We start from the raw sequence: 19,658 nt of genomic DNA, 5'->3' as shown, positions 1-19,658 counted from the left end.
TTCCATAGTAGTGGCTTTGTCATGGAACTTTGCAAGTGTCGTCGGTGGATTTCGAATGAGGCAGCAAAGATTTCCTCTTGGATGTCGCGCATGAGATGGCGCACTTTCTTTGTTTCAGTCATCAAAGGGTCCGTACGTCTGAAAAGCCGATTCATGTCTTCTATGTACGCCATCACTCACTCATTCGGGCCTTGAATTCTTGCCTCCAACGCTAACTCCGCCCTCTCATTCCTGTCCGCCCTGGCCAAGGCATTGAGGAACTGCCTACGAAATTCTTCCCATGACGTCAGTGTCGCCTCATGGTTTTCAAACAGTGTTTTCGCGGAATCCTCAAGAGCGAAGTACACGTAGCGTAGCTTACGCTCATGGTTCCAGTCGTTGAGGTTGGCAACCCGGTCAAAATGGTCAAGCCAGTCGCCGGCGTCCTCTGAAGCACTTCCGTGGAACAGATTCGGCGTCCGGATGTGATCGACAACAACGTGCGATGCTGCAGGAGTGGCAGGAGGTGGTTAGTTCGTCATTCTAGTTCGTTCGGGTAGCAGACCATGCTGTGGCTAGAGTCCCTGGAGACATCGGCTGGCACGTACGTGCACAAGGGGTAAGCTCGGCTGAACTACTTGCCAGGCTTAGGTCTGGGGTATGCTCCGGAGATCTTAACATCGACCTTACCCCGCACCTCCACCAGAAATGTCACCCAGCTATTGTAACTAAAACAGTTTACCACCGACAGATTGTGAAAAAAACGTCTGCCTTTAGCAATGGCTGGCCCTCGGAGAGCGCGCGCGCAACCACGAACTTCGTCGTTCTCGCCTTAAGGGTCCCGTGTCATCACGTGCAAACTTATTTCGCTTCAATATGTACTCTTTATTCATGAATAACAACAATAAAAAAGGAAATAAACCTATAATAATAAAAAATTGGATGCATTGTTTAGTTCAAGGCTTAGAATATGCGCATACGAGAATATTTCGCAAGTCTCGAATGTTCCTGCTCTTACACTAATATTTACGTCCATAGTGTATTCGAACTGTGTAGGTGAGCCCACTCAAGAAAACTGTGTGGTTGTGTGCCCGTCAAAAAAGCAAAACGTGTGACAAACTTCCGCTAATCATCTTATCTCCGTCCATAGGCAATGAGATATTGCAAGTCTCCCAAGAAAAAAAAGAAAAGGAAACGCTTGCACGGCGGCATCCTTCCTGTGCTCACTCCTGTGGGCACAAAACAAGAGAAAAACAGGCGGCCAACGTTTGAGTGATTAGTAAAGAGATAGCCATCAGTTTTGTGAGTGCAAGAAGCCGAAACCACCCGTGCACGGCGGCATCCTTCCTGTGCTCACTCCTGCGGGCACAAAACAAGTGAGAAACAGGCGGCCAACCTTTGAGTGATTAGTAAAGAGATAGCTATCAGTTTTGTGAGTGCAAGAAGCCGAAACCACCCGTGGAACAAAACCCAAACTGCCGCCCGCCCGCGCACGCGCCAATGCACGAGTGGTAGTATATAGATGCATCCGAGCAAATTAGCTATAAAACAAACCATGAAACGAAAACCAAGAGAGGGAGGTGCGAGAAAAAAATTCCCTGTATTCCCTAGGGGATAGTGGCAGTACAAGACAAAAGGTCAAGTTAGGAAATTGGTGCGCTTTTTAAATGTCGAGACGATACCGTAAATATACGTCATCGACCATTTTGGACTTGTTCGCGGCACCGTATATTTACGTTATTGACCCTGAAAAGGTTAAAGTTCTTGATTATTGCATTCGCGGCATTTTTCTGATACCTCTGTCAAGCAGGCAAGTTAAGCGCCCTTATGGAGAGTGCATTTCAGGACTTTGAGTGACACTTTAAGCGATGCAGTGCTAAACGGTAAAACAGAGCCCACTCGCACAAAAAAAAAAAATGCCGACAGACTAAAATAATGTTTTTTGAAGATGCAGATTAAAATTAAAAAGAACTTCTAAAAGGTGATCGCTTTAGTTGTATTATAAATAAAAAACAATCTTATTCTATATTTACTCAACAAAAAACAAAAATATTTTTATGATAAGAGTGTTTCAAGTGAAGGCCGGCCAAGACAAATGCCTGGCCAAAACAGACCAAGGTAATGGCATGCGACGAGGTGGCATTTAATCCTGGTAGAACAGAATATCAGTGAGTTCTGTTCTGATTATTTTGGTAAAAGCTGTTTGACAGCTAGAATGAACTTCTGTGTCCTCTTTTATGCATTACATTTTGTATCGATGAAACTGCTGGCGGCGAGGCTACGCACTTGACCAGCAAAGTGCATTCTGTGAATGTACTCCGACTTGAGTGCACTCTTCTGTGAGTACACTCTGCTTGCGACGTTTAGATTTGGGAAAGTGCACCTAAGGGAAGATGCGGGTCGAAAAACAGCGATTTTTATTAAAAAAGTCAGTTTTATGTTTTCGACTGTTTCAGCAAGATTGATCCCTCTTTCATATATAAAAAAATCAGAGCCCTAAATGATCGGGAAATTATAAATAAACTCATTGAAAACAATCAAGGTGGCAAGAAAAGGTGCAAATCTGGCCCATTTTCCAGCGTGTGATACGTCAAATCGCGGTGTCGCAAACCGTTGGGCCTGTGCAAGGCAGTGGGCCTTCGCTTTTTTTTCCGACGTCGGCTTTGCCGTGTCACAAGCTCCCCGGGAAGTAATAATAAAAATAACATTTCTCCACCAACAGCAAGCACTTTCGCTGGATTTCTAAATCACATGGTGCGATTCCGGCCACGTCATTGGCTGCTAGCGCGCGGCGTGGCCACAATTTGTCAGCTCTTCCTGCGACGCACAGCTCTCTCGGCGTGTTCCCAGGCTTTTGCGCATTTTTCTGCTCCTTGTTTTGATGGATCCCGCGAAGAAATGCAATGTTCGATCTCGAAAGTATCGGTCGAAGCACAAGTTTAAGGGAACTCGCCGCAAACTCGAGCGGCGTGCAGTGGAGACGTCCGCGGCAGCTAAGCCTAACCTCTGTTACGGCGACGCTTCTGACTATTCAGAGCCAGCCGGCCACTCATTATTCGTTGACAGCGCAGACGAATTCTGTTAGCACATTGGAGAAAAAGTTGAGAATCTTCGACAATCAAGATAGGAGCGGCGAGGAGACGGCAAGCACCTTTATCTGTGAGATCGGCGTCGCGAACACACTTGTGAGCGCCTCGGCATGTCTGGCGTGCGGACGGCGCGTCCTTTCTATCCTTGAGTTGCCCAAAAAACTCAAAGGACTCGCGTCATTTTTGGAGTTGTGTTTTAACAATGCAGCATGTACCACGTTCATTATTTTTTCAACGAATTCGTTGTGGCGTGCATCTCCGGCAGACGACACTAACCATGGAGCACCCTTCGGCCAGCCCAAGAGAGAGTTTTGCCACGAGTATGAATGCAGTGGTTGCGGCGCGCGCAATTGGAGCTGGACACAATGAACTCGCCCGATTTTGGGCAGTTATTGGTTTGCCAAAACCGATGCACTATAATTTGTTCACCGCCAAAATAAAGAAAGTGCGCCTCGCTGCTACAAAAGCAGGGGCCGGTAACTTGGAGTTGGCTCGGAAGGTAGCAGCACAGGAAGTGGGTCAGCATGGCGCTCACAAAGACTCTGAGGGAACAACATATGGCGCAGGTTAATTCTAAAGTTGTGCACTGGATCTAGATACCCTGGCCTGCATAATGTGAAATTTTTATGTAGATTTGAGTGCTACAACACAAATTAAGAACTTTTATAACTTTCAGTTGTGTTTTTCTCAGCTTCATATTTTTGGCCGAACATGGCTTTTGTGCACGGCATTTGATGTACGGTACTTATTGTGGTCCAATCAAGACCAAATTTGGTGTGCATGATCTTTAAGATGTGTAGAATGCACTTATCTAGGTTTTAATGCTATACACTTGGGTACCACTTGTGTACCAGCCACTGAAAACAAAATGCCAGATATGAAATTCTCTCAAAATTTTGCCTGTCAAGGGAATTGCATTATCTTGGTTATCGGCACTCAGTGGAGTGTTAGGGACAAGAAAAGCCATTTTGCACTGCTATGTCATGCCAACTGCTACGTCCTGTAGCTGCACAAACATGCACTGTTTTTCACTTATGCATGGCACTTAGGACATGAAAGCATCAAGATATCCTAAAACTAAAGACATATGTGGAATGAGGATGTCAAGCTATATAAGTGGTACGATTTTCATTTGCCTAGCATTAATATTTAAAAAAAAAAAGGTTTCCGAGGGGCATCTACCCTTAAAACTGAGTGCACTTTCCATAAGTGCACTTAACTTACTTGCTTGACAGGGGTATTAGATATTTAAAAAAATTATCTTTCTCACAGGAAACAGTGTATAAAAATTGGTGATGTTATTTCCCCAACTACTACGGTAAAACAAGGAGTGCCTCAGGGGTTGAGTCTAAGGCCCTTGTTTTTATACTTTACGTAAACAGTATATTTCATATTGCCACGAGCTCTTGCAACAAAGTGCAGAAGGAGTGGGAATGACGAAGAAGATGGAGGGTGGAGGAAGAGAACGATGGCGTTCAGCAGGCTACCTTTTGACCACTCCCTTGATCTGCCTTGCATTTTTAAGTAAACGGTTTGTGCGTAACATTTGGTGGGAGTGCTGGGCAACTCCCACTACCGACAATGGAGCCGTCTGTACAAGACCTTCGTAGAAGCCGCCGCCTTGCCGGACTTTTGCCCCCGGCCACCAGCATGCCTCGAAACGAAGATGCTCCCAGTACTGCATCGGCAGGACTAGCCCCGATTCAGCACTGCCGCGAGCCACGTACGTTCTCTGCAAAGGCTGGGGAAGATGTTGATGAGTGGCCCACCCATTATGAGCGGGTAAGCCAGTACAATCACTGGAACGCTTCCTCCCAACTGAGGAACGTTGTTTGCTTTTTGACCGACACAGCCATGGTTTGGTATGACAACCATGCAGACGCACCAACTACCTGGGCCTGTTTCGTTGAGGAGTTCAAGAAGTGTTTTGGCTGTTTGAATGCTAAGAAGAAACGAGCGCAATTAATGTTAGCTCAGAGGGCTCAGGTCTCCGGAGAGACATGCTGCACCACATTCATCGAGAAAGTTCTGAAACTGTGCAAGACGGTAAACATATAGAGCTGCGCTCAGATTTCACATTGGGGAGCACTGTAATCGTCGGTGAATTTTTTTAGGCACAGGGCAACACCCCCACCTCGGCCAGCGTGACTCTCATTTATCAAAACACTATAACCAGGGGATATAAATCATACCTCTTAAATTTAGTCATTCAACCATGTCTCTGTGACAGTGATTTAGGATGAATGATAGGGTGAAATTAAATAAATTCTACTACTTTATTTATGAGGCTACATGTGTTCATGTTCAACAATGTTAGACAGAGATCGCTGAAGGAAGGTGAGTCTGCCTTGGAGGAAGCTCTGGGATAAAAAACTTTGATAATCACAATTTGGCCAACATCATACAAATAATGTGTTCCATCAATGATGAGTTGATTGTGCTGCAAAGTGATTTTTTTGTGCATCATTTCTCAGTTCAACTGAGCACTGCCACAGTTCACTAGAATTGAAAAATCGTGCTTGACATTTGTTCCCTTTAACTTCTGTACATTGCTGAGTATTCCAAGCTTTGTTTGAAAATTGAGCAACTTAAACGACAGGGATATGCCTATCGTTCCTGCGCATTCCAAGCCTGTGGCAATGTTCAGTATTGTTGCTTCAGCAGCAAGGTTTGTTAGTATGATGTCAGGTACTGTTGACAGCAATTGATCAGGCGATTTGGTGCCTGTTGCAAGCCATGTATCACATTGTTCTGCTGTAAATTATTTTCTAGGTTTTTGCACTCGAGCGCTTGAACAACCCCGTCAGATTAGCCACCCTTTCCTCTAAGTCACGCATGTGCTGAAAATCGGAAGATTTCAGTACATTTGATTCTAGCTTGCTTTGTCGCTCTTGGGGAGGTATTCTGTAAGAGTGCAGCTAGTGGACATGTCCATTTCATCTGCTGTTAAACCGCTGATTGGCTGGGCTGGGCTGCACGCCCGCAGCAGCGAGGCGCTATAGCCAATCAGCATTTCAGCAGCAGATGAAATCGACGTGTCCACTAGGTGCACTCTTACAGAATACCTCTCCCGAAATTACGTGTCATTCATGGTGAGCTATGGAATCTCTTGGCTATTACATGCTTGACTACTGAGCAGAACCAAAAGCATTTGCTCACAATCAGGGCCAGGATTGCTCTCTACATAGACCAAGAGCAAAAGCTGAGTTAACGCGCAAGACTAGATGCAACACTCCGAAAACTCTTGGGAGAGGGGGGGGGGGGCAGCAGCAATAAAAAGCGCTCATCACTTCTGCAGCACTTATATGTATACGAGTGTGCTACCTGCAAGGAGAACCTGTGGCAGTCATAATCCATGTGTCACAGAGTTGCATGCCCGCGCTCCTCTCAAGATGGCCGCCATTGCCGCAGCAGCAGCAACGCCGCTTGAACGACGATGAGGGAGAGCGCTCCCCATTGTCCCCGAACCCGCCCGACGGGTTGATCACGTGGGTTGACCGAGCGCGACGGAGGGACGCGGCGGCCCGGCGAGCAGGAGAGCAGCGTGGAAGACGAAGGAACGGGGTCGTGCACCGGGAGACAGCTGAAGATGTGGTCGGCAGGCTGAAACCTCCAGGCCGAAGTCTTCGCCGTTCGACCGACAGACGGTGCAAGTCCGTCAAGATCTTCGGCAGCGAGGTACCAGCAGCCCGACGCTCTTCAGACCGGGATCTCGGCAAGCACGCCCCAGATAAGCCTCGTGTTCCAGGCCGCTCTCAAACTTTCCGCCGGACTCTCTTTTCCGATCGCGTTTAATCTTTCATTTGTTTAGCCATCGAGTGTTAATTATTGTATGTTCTGTTAGTGTAGTGTTTGCCCTATTTATTGTCGCGTGTATTTTTCGTTTGTGTCGCGTATTTTATTTGTATTTCGCGAGTGTTAGTGGCTCCCACGTGGTGGGCTTAGTGTCGCGCGAGTGGCGTCAGGGCGTGTGCTGTGTGACCCGCACGCTCTCCGCGAACTAGGCCCCGCTACTGGTAATTTGTATGTTTTTCGAGTAGGTCTCGGACATGATTTTATTGTATTAAATTGAGTGTGTGTGTTGTACGACGTCGCCTCCCGTCTCATGCCTCTGGTTCACGGTCGATCAGGCGTGGACCCTATCGCCGGTCAGCAGTCGAACCCTCACTCAACGCACGCGGGGTGGGTTTGTTGTCGCCCCATCCCCTCCTGTTCGGAGAGTGCGAATTGCCCCACCATCAATCCTTGACACCATGCCACTGCCGGGGGCACTGAAGTGGAATAGGGGCAACAACGTTTTTGTATGTGTAACTTTCTATGATGATGCTGTCTGCCAGCGAGGGCACTGTGTGGTATCCATCATGTTCCTGTGGTAGGCCACAGCATTGCACGTAGTACAACAGCAGAAAAGTTAGCAAAACTGGCGCGAGCGAACCACTTTGCACTGAAGGAATATGTTCCAGAAGGTAGGTGGTTCTTGTGGCAATCTGCAAGAAGAGGTAAAAGAAGCTTTGGTGGTCCAGGCCACTGTTGGACCCACTCACTGCATATCATGAATACGACACTGCATATCGTGCCATATTTGTTTTGCTTTGTTGGTTACAAGAATAGTTATGTGTCTGAATTTCAGGATGTTTACATTCAGTGCAGTGCGACTAAGTGGCACCCACCTGAATGTGCAAAAATTTATGCTAAATTAACGTTTGCCTTCTGCTTAAGCTGTAGCTTGGTCAGGGAACTTATATTTTTAGTATGATCCAAGAAGACATGGGGATTGTACTGGTGGCTGTTTGCCTTAATAGTGCAAGGGTGACAGCAACATCGGCAAAAATGGCAGGACAAGCAATAATTCAAACAAAAGTTTATACCCGACCAAAAGCACTTTTTTAACCATTGTTACAAGAACATATAAGTAAACTCAAATCATGTCGTGTATGTGTTTCAAACACTTCGAGCATCAAAGCATTACCATCACATTGCTGTGCCCTCAGAATGCGAAAATTCGGGTTCACTGTTTAGTAGGGTTATTGATGAGTGGCTAACACACGCAGGGGCATTTCTTTTTTTTTTTAATGTAGAAAGCCTCAACTATTTCTCCAGTCAGCCTCTCTCGTTTTTTGAATACAACTGCTTGAATGCCCTGCAATAGTGGTCCACATGAAGAGGAAGGTTCATGAATTCACTCACTATAAGGCTTTCTTACAAACTCTGCTGTGTGTGCAGCATTGTGCCGGCGCTGTCTCGGCTGGCCTTGGGCATGTGCTGCCTGCTGTTCAGCGTGATTGGCTCTGGGTACCTGGACGAGAAGTTTATGCTCTCGGATGAGTTTGTGGTGAGTGTGTGACGCAGTGCCCTCTGGTGGTGAACTTGAATGATTACACCATCGACCAGGCAGATGGCCATAGTTTATGCCTGGTCTGCACAACACTGTCTGCTGCATTTGAATGTGGTACTGGTAGGACTCCTGAAACATGAAGTACCTTTTTGCTTGCTAAGTGACCTCAATTTTTTAATTCTTGGTATCATGCTGCCTGACCAAATGAGCTCTTGTTGAACTGTTGACGATGTATACTGTAGGCCTTTCAGGTGCAAAATATGATGGACTGTTGATAAATATGTCAAATTTACACATTGCTCGAATGCACCAGCTAAAGACTGCAAGAACAAGTATAGTAGGATGTTCCTTTGGGCATTTTCTAGTCAGTCATTATATTTAGGGTGTAATTAAATATCTATTGTGTATCCAATCGTATTACATTCTTGCGTAAAAGGAATATAATGACTGGATCAAGGTACCTGCACGAGTTAATTATTGGCTACGAGCATTACAAGAAAGCAAAAATATTTCACTGTTGCTGCCAGAACAGCTGGACGTCCTGTCAAATACGCAATGCTGTCAATAGCATTGTGTTTGTGTGCAGTATATTGAAATTGATTAGAAATACATTGAGTACGCAAAGAGTTCAATTCACATACAAACTGGCACAAACAAATTGCATGCACAAATGTGCCTAACGAATAGCACTTAATCAGTGCATTCTACTAACCTTGTGGAACTAAAGCTAAGAAGATAACAAAAGAACTTGAGAAAAAGCCAAGGACCATGCAACAAGGCCAATAGATGAAAAAGGGGCAGTATGCATTAGGGCAAGTTACTAAAGATTGCGTAGTTCATAGAGAAGGAAGAGAATAGCCTTGTATTCAGGCATATGATGAATAGTGCAAGGCCTTGGACATAAAATAGGTTGACGGTGATACTATAGGACGTTCTTTTTTTAGCTGTACCAAATTTTTAAAAATTGTCAGTGGCAGATAGCACAATTCTAACCCTTGGAACTAAATTACTCAATGAGGCGGACATTACTTCCATGAGCAGTCAAATGCGTATTTGACTAACAAAGTTTTGCTAGATTCAGAGCACGAACTACTGGGACACAAGCTAAGGCACAATAAAAGACAGGACATGGCATTATTGCAACTAAAAGTTTATTCAGAAGGTTTGAGATTACATAAACCTGACATGGCCTACGTAATCAAGCGTCATTAAATGGCTTAAAAGCAAAAATTAAAAAATGTGCACACACAAAAAAAACAAAAATGACTATTTATCGATGTCAGTTTGCCAAAAAATTTCCATGTGTTAGGTCGTATCTAGAAAAGACATTCCAGTGTCATGAAGCTCTCTAGAAGCATGACTCGCACATCCTGCCCCCTTTATCTCGTGAGCCTCTACACCTTCTCTTGTTCGATCTTTGTGCATTTATCTTGGTAATTGCAGTCTCTTACATGCATTGCAAGATGTGTGTGCGCAATTCCTTTTGTGGAATTGGAATGCTCTTTCAGTCTAGTGTTACGATGTCAGCCAGTTTGGCCCACATACATTTTTCCACATGAGGAAGGCACAGAATACACCACTGAAGTTGAGCATGAAATTAAATTGCTTCCATGATTGACACTGCAACCAGACCAATTGCCTACGGCTGCAGTGTGGCTGCCTGATCTTTCACTGCACCTGCGCACGGCGGGACAAATGGTGGCAAGCTCGGAGCCAAGTAGCGCCATGTCCTGTCTTTTCATGTGCCTTAGCTTGGGTCCCAGTAGTTAGAGCTCTGAATTTATCCATGCTTCCATGCAAAAACACCCGTGTACTTAGATTTAGGTGCACGTTAAAGAACCCCAGGTGGTTGAAATTTCCGGAGTCCTCCACTACGGCGTGCCTCATAATCAGAAAGTGGTTTTGGCACGTTAAACCTCATACTTAAATTTTTTTTTAATCCATGCTTCCATACCAACTCCTCAATTTTTCACTTTGGATAAATTTATAATTGAGCTTTTGCTAATTACATTACATCATGCATTGAAATTTACTAATTGAAGCCAGTGAATTGGCAAGGTATTCAGTTGTAAGGAATTGAAAGGATAGCACCAGTTTGGGGATATGCGCCATCAAACTTGTGGTAAAAATGCGCTGTTGTGCAACCTACATTTTTAAGAAAACGGTGTTTTATGCATTGAAGCACAGGAGTAACTGGAATGCCAATGCATTTCATTGCACACTTTGAAAATGAATATCTCAAAACCTGTGCGATTCTCATAATTAGTTCCAAGTGGATACATGTTGCGAACTTGTCAGCTGCAATTCATGGATTGCAATATGTGCCATGAAGTAATTAGTTAAAAAGGTATTTAGTGAATTTTTTTAATTATCTGGTTATGCATTTTGATTTCTCAAAGAAGTAATGTCTGCCTCTTCAAGCACAGTGAACTCTCGTTAAGATAAACTCAGTTAAGCGGAATTCTCGCATATAACACAGGAATGTTTGTTTGGTTTTTCATACATTCAATGCAAAAAAATCTGCTTATGACAAACTGCCTCAGACATGCTGTTCGGTTGAAACGAACATTTGGAGTGACCACCACCGCTACCGATCCTGCAGGCTGCGATTCACCGCGCCCGGGGGTGCACGCATTAACGCACCCCACTGGAGGCCTGCGGCACACATCACCCGTGGACAGAGGTGAAAACAAGAGGAGGAAACGAAAAGAGACAATGACGTTTCACTTCGTGAACGTGGGTGACACGCAAGCGTATGGGTGCTATGGCACGTACAAAGCTATCAGCCATCATCAGCGTCCTGTCGACAACTAACGAAAGCTATAGCACAGCTATAGAACTTCTCAAAGAAAGATTCGGTCAGAAGTCTGATTGTTAACGACCACATGCGTCGTCTTCTAAACCCATGTAAAGTTCTCGTAAAGATTTCGAAGGGCTTCAAAGGTTGCATGAAGAAGTGCAGACTCACATGAGATCCCTGCATAACCTTGGCGTCAAAGAAAAAGAATATGGAGTGTTCTGAAAACTGCTATAATACAACATCTTCCGCAAGAAATGGTACTCCGTTATACTCAGTGCATCTTGTCTTTGACAAACACAGGCGTTACTAGCGACAGGCTAAATGAAATGTCTGTTCTTCTAGACTTCTTGAGCCTTGAAATAAGAAGCCGGGAACAGGCTATAATGATGACTTCTGACAAGAGAGAACAAGCCTCAACTGCATATTGACAATCTAATGAGCATTTCCAAGGTTCTGCATCTATGTTAACCGTGAAACTGACTCCAGAGAGTTGTATACTATGCGGAGACAAAGGTCACTTGGTGGATGTCTGCCAAACGGAAGTAACATTAGACGAGAAAAAAGAGAAACTACGCATATTAGGATGCTGTTTCCACTGCGCTAGACAATTTCACAAAGCTAAGGAATGCCGAAGCTGGAAGAGACCAAGCTGTGCAAAATGCAAGGAGCGACATATCACCACAATGTGTGATCCAAAATGAAAGAAGAACAACACAGAAATGCAGACGTCCAGTTCGTCAACAGACTCGCTAAAGGACACAGTTCTTCTGAAGACTGCCCAAGTTTGGGCTCTGGGCACTGGAAGCAAATGCTTTTTAAGAATGTTGATTGATGGTGGCAGTCAACGCAGCTTTATCATGGAAGCATTGTCTAGGAAGCTGAAAGCCACTGTGCTAGCCGAAAAGCAGCTCACCATCTCGGGATTTGGAAATGTTTCAGCACCGCGGAAATATTATCGGAGAGTGCGAGTCGCGCTGCATAGCCAGTACGATTAAAACTCACTTGAAGTAGAGGCTATAGAAGTTCCCGAAATATGCGATGACTTGTCAGCATTGACAGAGACAAATGTACTTGCAAAGTTGAAAAGAAGTTTGGCTGACGTCAACGCAGTTCAGGTCTTGCCTGAGCCTGGAATAAGCGGGCTTGTAGGTGCAGACTCTTACTGGCAGCCTGTCAGCGGAAGAATTCATCGACTGGATGACTACTTGACCGCCATCGAAACTATAATAGGATGGACACTTCATGGAGATACCAGAAGTCCATCTAAGTTCTACTAGCCGGAAACCATAAGGAACTTCAACATATGCCTAACCAAAGCCAATGTTTCCCATCAACTGAGGTCTTTCTGGGAAGTATAACATCTGGGACTGACTAACGAAGAGAGACTTTCGAAAGATAACGAATACGTTTTGAAGAACTTTGTGGAACCAACTGTTAGAAACAATGGTCGTTATCAAGTTGAACTGCCATGGAGCAGCAATTGTTCCCAGCTTAGAAATAACCGGGATGTCATGTTAAAAAGGCTGGAGTCCATGCAGAGAACGCTGCATAGAGAACCAGAGTTTCAGAAGGAATATGACACTGCCATTAGGAGCTACTATAACAAAGACTACGCTGAGAAGGTCACAATGGACAGTACGAGTGAACATATCACGTACTATGTGCCACACCGAGCAGTAGTGCGACGCGACAGAACTACGACTAAAGTGCGGGTGGTATTCGACCCCTCTTCTCGTGCTTCGGACTCATGTTCACTCAACGACGTCTTGTGGACAGGGCCAAATTTGAACCCCAACATCCTCGACTTACTGCTCAAGTTTCGCAGCTTCAAGATTGGGATTTCCACCGACATCGAAAAAGCATTTCTTCAAGTGTTGCTGGCTGAACATGACCGTGACGCGTTTCGTTACTTCTTCTTTAAATTACTTCTTCTTTAAAGAAAGGTCTTCCAATATTGAAGAACTGCGCGTGACAAGGGTTCTTTTTGGTGCCTGCAGCAGTGCCTTTCTCCTTGCTGCAACTCTGTGATACCACTTCCAACTGGTAGAAGACAAATATCCTTCTACTGCCAGGCTATTGAAAGATAATTTCTATGTAGATGACTTGATCGGGGCACAGAACAAAGAAGCGCGGCAAGTCGTTAGTGATTGCTTCAGTATCTTGAACGAGGCAGAAATGCATCTAACAAAGTGGACGACAAATGATGGACACTTACGAAACTTTTACAATAGTAGAGACTTAAAGGTACAGTTTGATGCAGAAAATGAAAAGAAGATTCTTGGTCTCGTTTCGGATACCGACAAAGACATCTTAAAACCATCACTAATGAAGATGCTTGAATCATTGGGCGAACAAAAGGTTACAAAGAGACAGATCTGAAGTTTCGCCTCACTGATGTAGGATCCTTTTGGATTCTTAGTGCCGTTTGTGCTGGTAGTCAAGTTATTTATACAAAGGCTGTGGGTAGGGAAATACACGACTTCCAGAGTCCCTTCTTATTGAGTGGACAGCTTATAGAGTGGACTAAAGGCCTCAGAACTGTTAATTAGCTGGAAGTTAAGAGACGTTTTGGTCAAACCCTCCTGGACAAGAATGTGCAGGCTACCATCCACGCCTTTAGTGACGCTAGCCCAGTTGCGTACGGCGCTGTGCTTTACCTTCAGATACGACATTTCAAGGGAGCCACAACAGTTCAGCTACTGCTAGCCAAGTCGAGAGTTGCACCTCTACAAAAGATAACTGTGCCACGATTAGAGCTGATGGGAGCCCTCATTGCAGTTCGACTAACTGCAACAGGGAAACGTGCTCTAAATCTAGAGGGCATTGAAACAGTTATGTGGACAGATTCTATGATCGTGATTCATTGGCTAAGCCATTCAGCGAAACGCAGGGAACAGTTCGTAGCAAACTGAGTTACAGAGATACTCTCCCTAACTGACTTGAACATGTGGCAACATTGTCTGGGGGATCAAAATCCAGCCGATTTACTGTCTAGAGGATCCACTGCGAAACAACTCTTACAAAGTTCAGTTTGGTGGAAAGGACCAAACTTTCTCTACACTGAGATGACATTCGACGAGCCCTGCTACATTGAGGATACAGTCGAAATAGAAGATACTGCCTGTACAGCAGCAGCAATTCAGGATACAGTCGGCTTAGAAGAGGAAACTACGTGTTTGAAAGCAGCTGCTCGACCAGTACTTACAATTGTAAACATCAACAACTACAGCTCTTATAACCGACTGATGCGTATAACTACATGGATACAAAGATTTGCTAGAAATCGCAGGCACACAGACACCAGAAAGAAGGTACCTTTAGACGCAACTGAAGTGCAAGAGGCTGAAATTTATTGGATACGTCGAACCCAAGATAAATATTTGGACTGGTTGTCAGCGGGATGGACATTACACTCCAGCGGTTCAGACCATATCATGACGAATTAAGGCTTCTTCGTTTGGGAGGTCGTCTTCAGTTCAGCAACCTCCGGGAAAGTTCCAAGCACCCCATTCTGCTTCCTGCTTCAGATACATTCACAAAGTTGTTGGTCAAGAAGGAACACCAATGACTTTTACACGCTAGACTCAGTTTTCTTTTGACTGAACTGAGAGAAAACTTTTGGATACTGAGGGCCAGGCAGGTTGTAAAGAAAGTAATTCATGAATGCACAGTCTGCCAGCGATATTTCTGCAAGCAGTACTCGGAGCTGAACGTGTTCAGCCCTCTCGATCTTTCGAAGTCAGTGGTATCGATTTTGCTGGACTGCTTCTACACAAAGATAACGGAGGACCAACGAAGAAGTGCTATACAGTCAACGACCGATTTTTCGGACCCTCTAGGGAACGTAAAAACGTCCGAAAATTCAGGCAGTCCGAAAAAACGAATGCATGCAAAAAACACACTTTTTCTTTTTTTCTTGGATCTAGAGGTAGAGGGCGAAGTACCAGGCTTCCGAAACCCTGCCAAAGCATCAGTGAAGTGGCTATAAAAACAGGCGTTCAAAAACTCTGTATGCAGCCGACTGCCGTTTTTTATTATATACATATGCATCGTCGGGCAGCCGGTGTTATTGCTGCAGTGGCTTGAAGAACTTGCCGATTGTTGTTTGGACGGCGTTCCGGTTGCATGCGATCATATTCGCCTCGATCTGTGCAAGGGTCATGTCAGCACTGTATACCGATGAAAGAGTCAACAGTGCTCGCGTCAACTCGGCGCTTGTAGGCGGCGCAGGCATTGGCTCCTCATTTTCAACATCGGAGTCTTCTGAATCCCCCACAACCTGACGGACTATTTCCTCGTCAGTCAGTTCTGCGCAGAAGTCGAGCTCATTGTCTGCATCAACAAACTGTTTAAAAGTTATTTCTGTGGGTATGGAAACCCCAGCAGAGCGGAGGTCGTTGATCACGTCGTCCATGGGCGGGCACACGTCAATAGTGTTGTTGCTTTCAGGCAAGTCTGGTTCTTCTGTGGCGAGTACGAAGCCCGCGTGACGAAAACAGTTGCGGATCGTGTCTTGCGTCACTGCCTTCCATGCGTCCGCAAGCATTCCAACAGCAGACCGAAGGTCAACGTTGTAGCCTTTGGCGTTTTCCGCACACAGCACCATGCGGTTTAGCACCCGCGAACGGTACAAAAGTTTCAAATTGCGGATGACGCCTTGGTCCATTGGTTGGAGGACTGCAGTCGTGTTGGGTGGCATGAATTCCAGCTGGACAGCCTTCAAATTCTTGATGTGACCATGAGCGGCGCAGTTGTCAATGCAGAGCACGACACGTCTGTTCTGAAGCTCAAACTTCCTGTCCAACCTGCGGACGTAACTTTCGAACAACTGCTGAGTCACCCATGCCTTTTTGTTGGCTTCGTACAACACTGGCAGCGTTGCCCCTTTAAAGCACCTCGGGTTCTTTGACTTCCCGATTACCAACAAGGGAAGCTTCTCGCTGCCAGACATGTTGCTGCCGACAAGAACGGTCAGCCGTTCTTTACTGTGCTTGCCACCATGGCATGGGTCACCAGCAAAAGCGAGCGTTCTTTCTGGCAACATCTTATAAAACAAACCAGTTTCGTCGCAGTTGAAAACGTTGTCAGCAGAGAACTGCTGCAACAATGACTGTAGTTTTCCGTTGCGGTACTGCTCAATAACTGCACTGTCGACGGCGCCGCTCTCGCCGCACATCTTCTTGAACTTGAGGTCATTCCGATGTTTAAAGTTCCTCAACCATCCATCACTAAATTTAAAATCCTCAATGTTCATTTGAACCGCGAGAGTTTCCGCTTTTTCTTTCAAGATGCAGCCCGAGACCGGCAACCGCTTTGCTGTCATCGAATTAAGCCACACGACGAGAGCTTCCTCAAGCTTTGGATGAACACCTTGGCTTGCATTCTTTTTTTGGGCACCAGATGGTTTTTCGGCCGCTTCCAAGATCTTGTCCTTGTTCTTGAGGAAATCCGAAACTGTTTGCTTAGAAATTCCGAACTCCTTGCTCACGTCAGCCTGCGATCGGCCGCTCACGACTTGTTTTATAATGGCTGCTTTCTTCTTCATCGTTAACCGACGGTATTGTTTTCCGCGCTTCGATGCCATCGGCGAGGACGATGAAGACGGAGTGGGGGCCATCGAAGGCAAGCGAAGTCCTCAATTTGAACAGTGGAGTTCGCTGACGAGCGTCGAAGCACCTAGGCCTAGCGTCGCAGAGCACAACAGCACAACCACACACTACGCCAGCCAAAACGTGACCCGCAAACAAACGAAATGGCGCCGCTCTGGAAACTCCGCCGGAGGCGGAAGTGCGGCGATGAACATAGCCAGCGTGGCCAGACCACATTGGTGTGTGACGGCTAGATTCGGCTAGTTGTGGTTCAAAGCGGTGATATGCTTCGGCTGCAAGTCGATTTCCTTCGCGAGGGCGCTACGCGAGGAGCCAAAGGACCTTCCGTCGCGTCAAAAAGTCCGGAAAATTGGACGGCGGGGGGTTCGAGCGTCCGAAACTTCAGATGTCCTTATACATTGATTCTATGGGGCTCGTGGCGGTGCCGCGAAGACGTCCGAAATATCGGGCATGTCCGAAAATGTGGGCGTCCGAAAATTCAGTCGTTGACTGTATACTCACCTTCACATGTGCAGTCGTCAGAGTGGTTCATCTGGAGCTTGTAACCAGTTTTACTTACGACAAATTCCTGCTAGCATCTAAACGATTTGTGGCATGACGAGGAATTTGTAAGATTGTATATTCCGAGAATGCCAAGACATTTAGAAAGGCCTCAAGGGAGATGCAGCGACTTTATAAATTAATGAAATCACAGGAAGTACAAACGTATTTCGGAAGTCGCAGGATCATTTGGAAATTTATCACTGAACAAGCTCCCTCTGGGGAGGATTTTGGGAATGACTCATTAGATCTGTGAAGTCTACATTGAAGAAAACACTGGGAAATAAATAACCATGAAGAACTTTCAACCACGCTCTATCAAGTTGAAGCGACGATAAATTCACGATCGATAACATTTGTGTATGCAGAAGCCTCCGAACCAATGCCGCTTACGCCAGGTCATTTCCTCATAGGCCAAAGATTGACTATGCTTCCTCCAGACTTGTTGAGCACTGCATCAAAAGAGACACCATCGTCACGCGAATAACTTCAATGAAGATGGAAACACAGAAAACATGTGTTAAACAATCTCTGGAACCAGTGGCAACGAGCGTGCCTCCAAAAACTTCGTTCAGCTCACATTAATGAAACTAGACACTCAGAATTAGTGAAGCTTGGAGATATAGTACTGATAAAAGAATTAAACTCGCCAAGACAATTGTGGAAGATGGGACTAATGACAGAATTATTTCCGGGCAGCGACGGCAAAGTTCGCTCATGCAAAGTTCGCACTTCTAGTGGCAACACGTTGCGGAGGCTGGTACAGATGCTGTACCACCTAGAATCTGCTGGATAAGCTCCATCTTGGAAAGAAACAAGCACACAGAAATTGTTCGACCGGGAGCTGTTAAATACAGTCGAACCTCGACGTATCGAACAGCGCGGTGATCGCAAAATAGTTCGATATAGCCAGAATTCGATATATAAAATCACGTAGAAAATGCGTAAACAACTAGCACAAATCAATCAATGAATCAATCGTGGTGCAATAGATACTCACATGAAGTACATAAAGTATTTATTTTGTTCGCTGAAAGTACTGAAACAGCGTAGCCTGCTTCATATATCCAAACGCGTGCTTGACCACGGCGTCCTCATCATAGTCCAAACGGTCCACAAGAGACAGTCCAGTGCCTTCTATTGCACCGCAGTAGTGGCGTACAATGGCCAAAGTAGCTACAGCCTCAGTTGCAGTCGGGAGCGGGGCAACATCAGCGCTTGCTGGATCAGCCTCGGCAGCGTCTTCGTTTGGCCGCCCAGCGGTCACTTCTGCCGCGATCTCACGTCTGTTAACTCCGCCACTGTTTCGGTGCTGTCGTCACCGCCAACGAAGTCCTCAATGCACATGCTGTGTGGCTCAGCACCGACAAAGCGCTCCAACTGGCTCCACGGCCGCCTCGATCACGGGCGCACGGCGGGGGCAAGCCCCGCCGAGTGCGCGTGATCGAGGCGGCTTGCCCCGCCGTGCACGCGTCCGCGCGTGATCGAGGCGGCCGTGCTGGCTCCAAGCCGCCGCGTGCGTGCGCCGCTACGTTCAAATGGCCCCCTCGGCGCAACCGATGTGGGCAGTTGTCGTACGCAGCAGTCTGGAACGCCCATCGCGCCACCGCTATCTTCGAGAGTGTTGCGGGAAAGCTCGCCTCCTGTCAACAGAGCGCACTTGGTCTGGGGCGGCGGAGTTTGATATATCCATTTTACACCCGGCCCCGTTCGAAATAAAAAATTAAAAATGCATGCGATTTTCCACGTGATATAGAAAGTGTTTGATATACGCAATAATTCGATATATCCGTGTTCAATATATCGAGGTTTGACTGTATTATGCACCGAAAAAGAAGAGAAGACGACGAAGTTAGAAGCAAGCGTAAACACGAGCGTGCGCCTGCATCTTTCTTTTTTTTGCAAGCGCCGAATAAACAAGACGTTCAGTACTTAGACTCCGCTTCCTGGTGTTCAACAAGGTCCCCTGCATTTCATTGTGGCAGCAAGCCTAGCATGCAGACCCATTTCCAGGCTGGGCTGCCTTACAAGACCTCTCGAGCACAGTTGTTCCCGGTTCGTTGAATGCATTGCGAAACCAGTGAAATGGAGCCTCGCTTCCATTTGTGGCTCACAAGTGTAGTACAGTATGACATGTGAGTATTAACCATAAACGCAGTGATGTTGATGTGCAGGCTCATGGCCCACCCATGCGATTCATACTCATGGGCATATGGCAGGTGGTGACACTGCACAAGTATGTTGCCTGCTGGCTCCTTGCGGTGAGTACTGACATCTATGATATGTTATATCAGCTCATTCTGAAA

The 19,658-nt window shown here is 46.0% G+C and overlaps 2 protein-coding genes across 2 annotated transcripts in view; one reads left to right on the top strand and one right to left on the bottom strand.

Moving 5' to 3' along the window:
• The window catches only part of nes (lysophosphatidylcholine acyltransferase 3 protein nessy), a 281,768-nt gene that overhangs the window by 180,033 nt on the left and 82,077 nt on the right, over positions 1 to 19,658 (top strand). The window contains exons 8-9 of the mRNA XM_065426665.2: positions 8,292 to 8,400; positions 19,527 to 19,613. Of these exons, the coding sequence (XP_065282737.1) occupies positions 8,292 to 8,400; positions 19,527 to 19,613 (196 nt within the window). The remainder of the gene's footprint in view (positions 1 to 8,291; positions 8,401 to 19,526; positions 19,614 to 19,658) is intronic.
• LOC135897951 (tigger transposable element-derived protein 4-like) lies at positions 10,043 to 16,820 on the bottom strand. Its single transcript, XM_065426663.2, has 2 exons — positions 15,488 to 16,820; positions 10,043 to 10,080 (listed from the first exon to the last, which is right to left on the bottom strand). The coding sequence occupies exons 1-2, from the start codon at positions 16,818 to 16,820 to the stop codon at positions 10,043 to 10,045; spliced, it is 1,371 nt and encodes a 456-aa protein (XP_065282735.2).

Source organism: Dermacentor albipictus, chromosome 2, assembly GCF_038994185.2.
Source record: "Dermacentor albipictus isolate Rhodes 1998 colony chromosome 2, USDA_Dalb.pri_finalv2, whole genome shotgun sequence".
Classification (NCBI taxonomy): Eukaryota; Metazoa; Arthropoda; class Arachnida; order Ixodida; family Ixodidae; genus Dermacentor; species Dermacentor albipictus.
The sequence above is the reverse complement of the archived record's forward strand: the minus strand, read 5'-3'. Positions and strand labels throughout refer to the sequence as shown.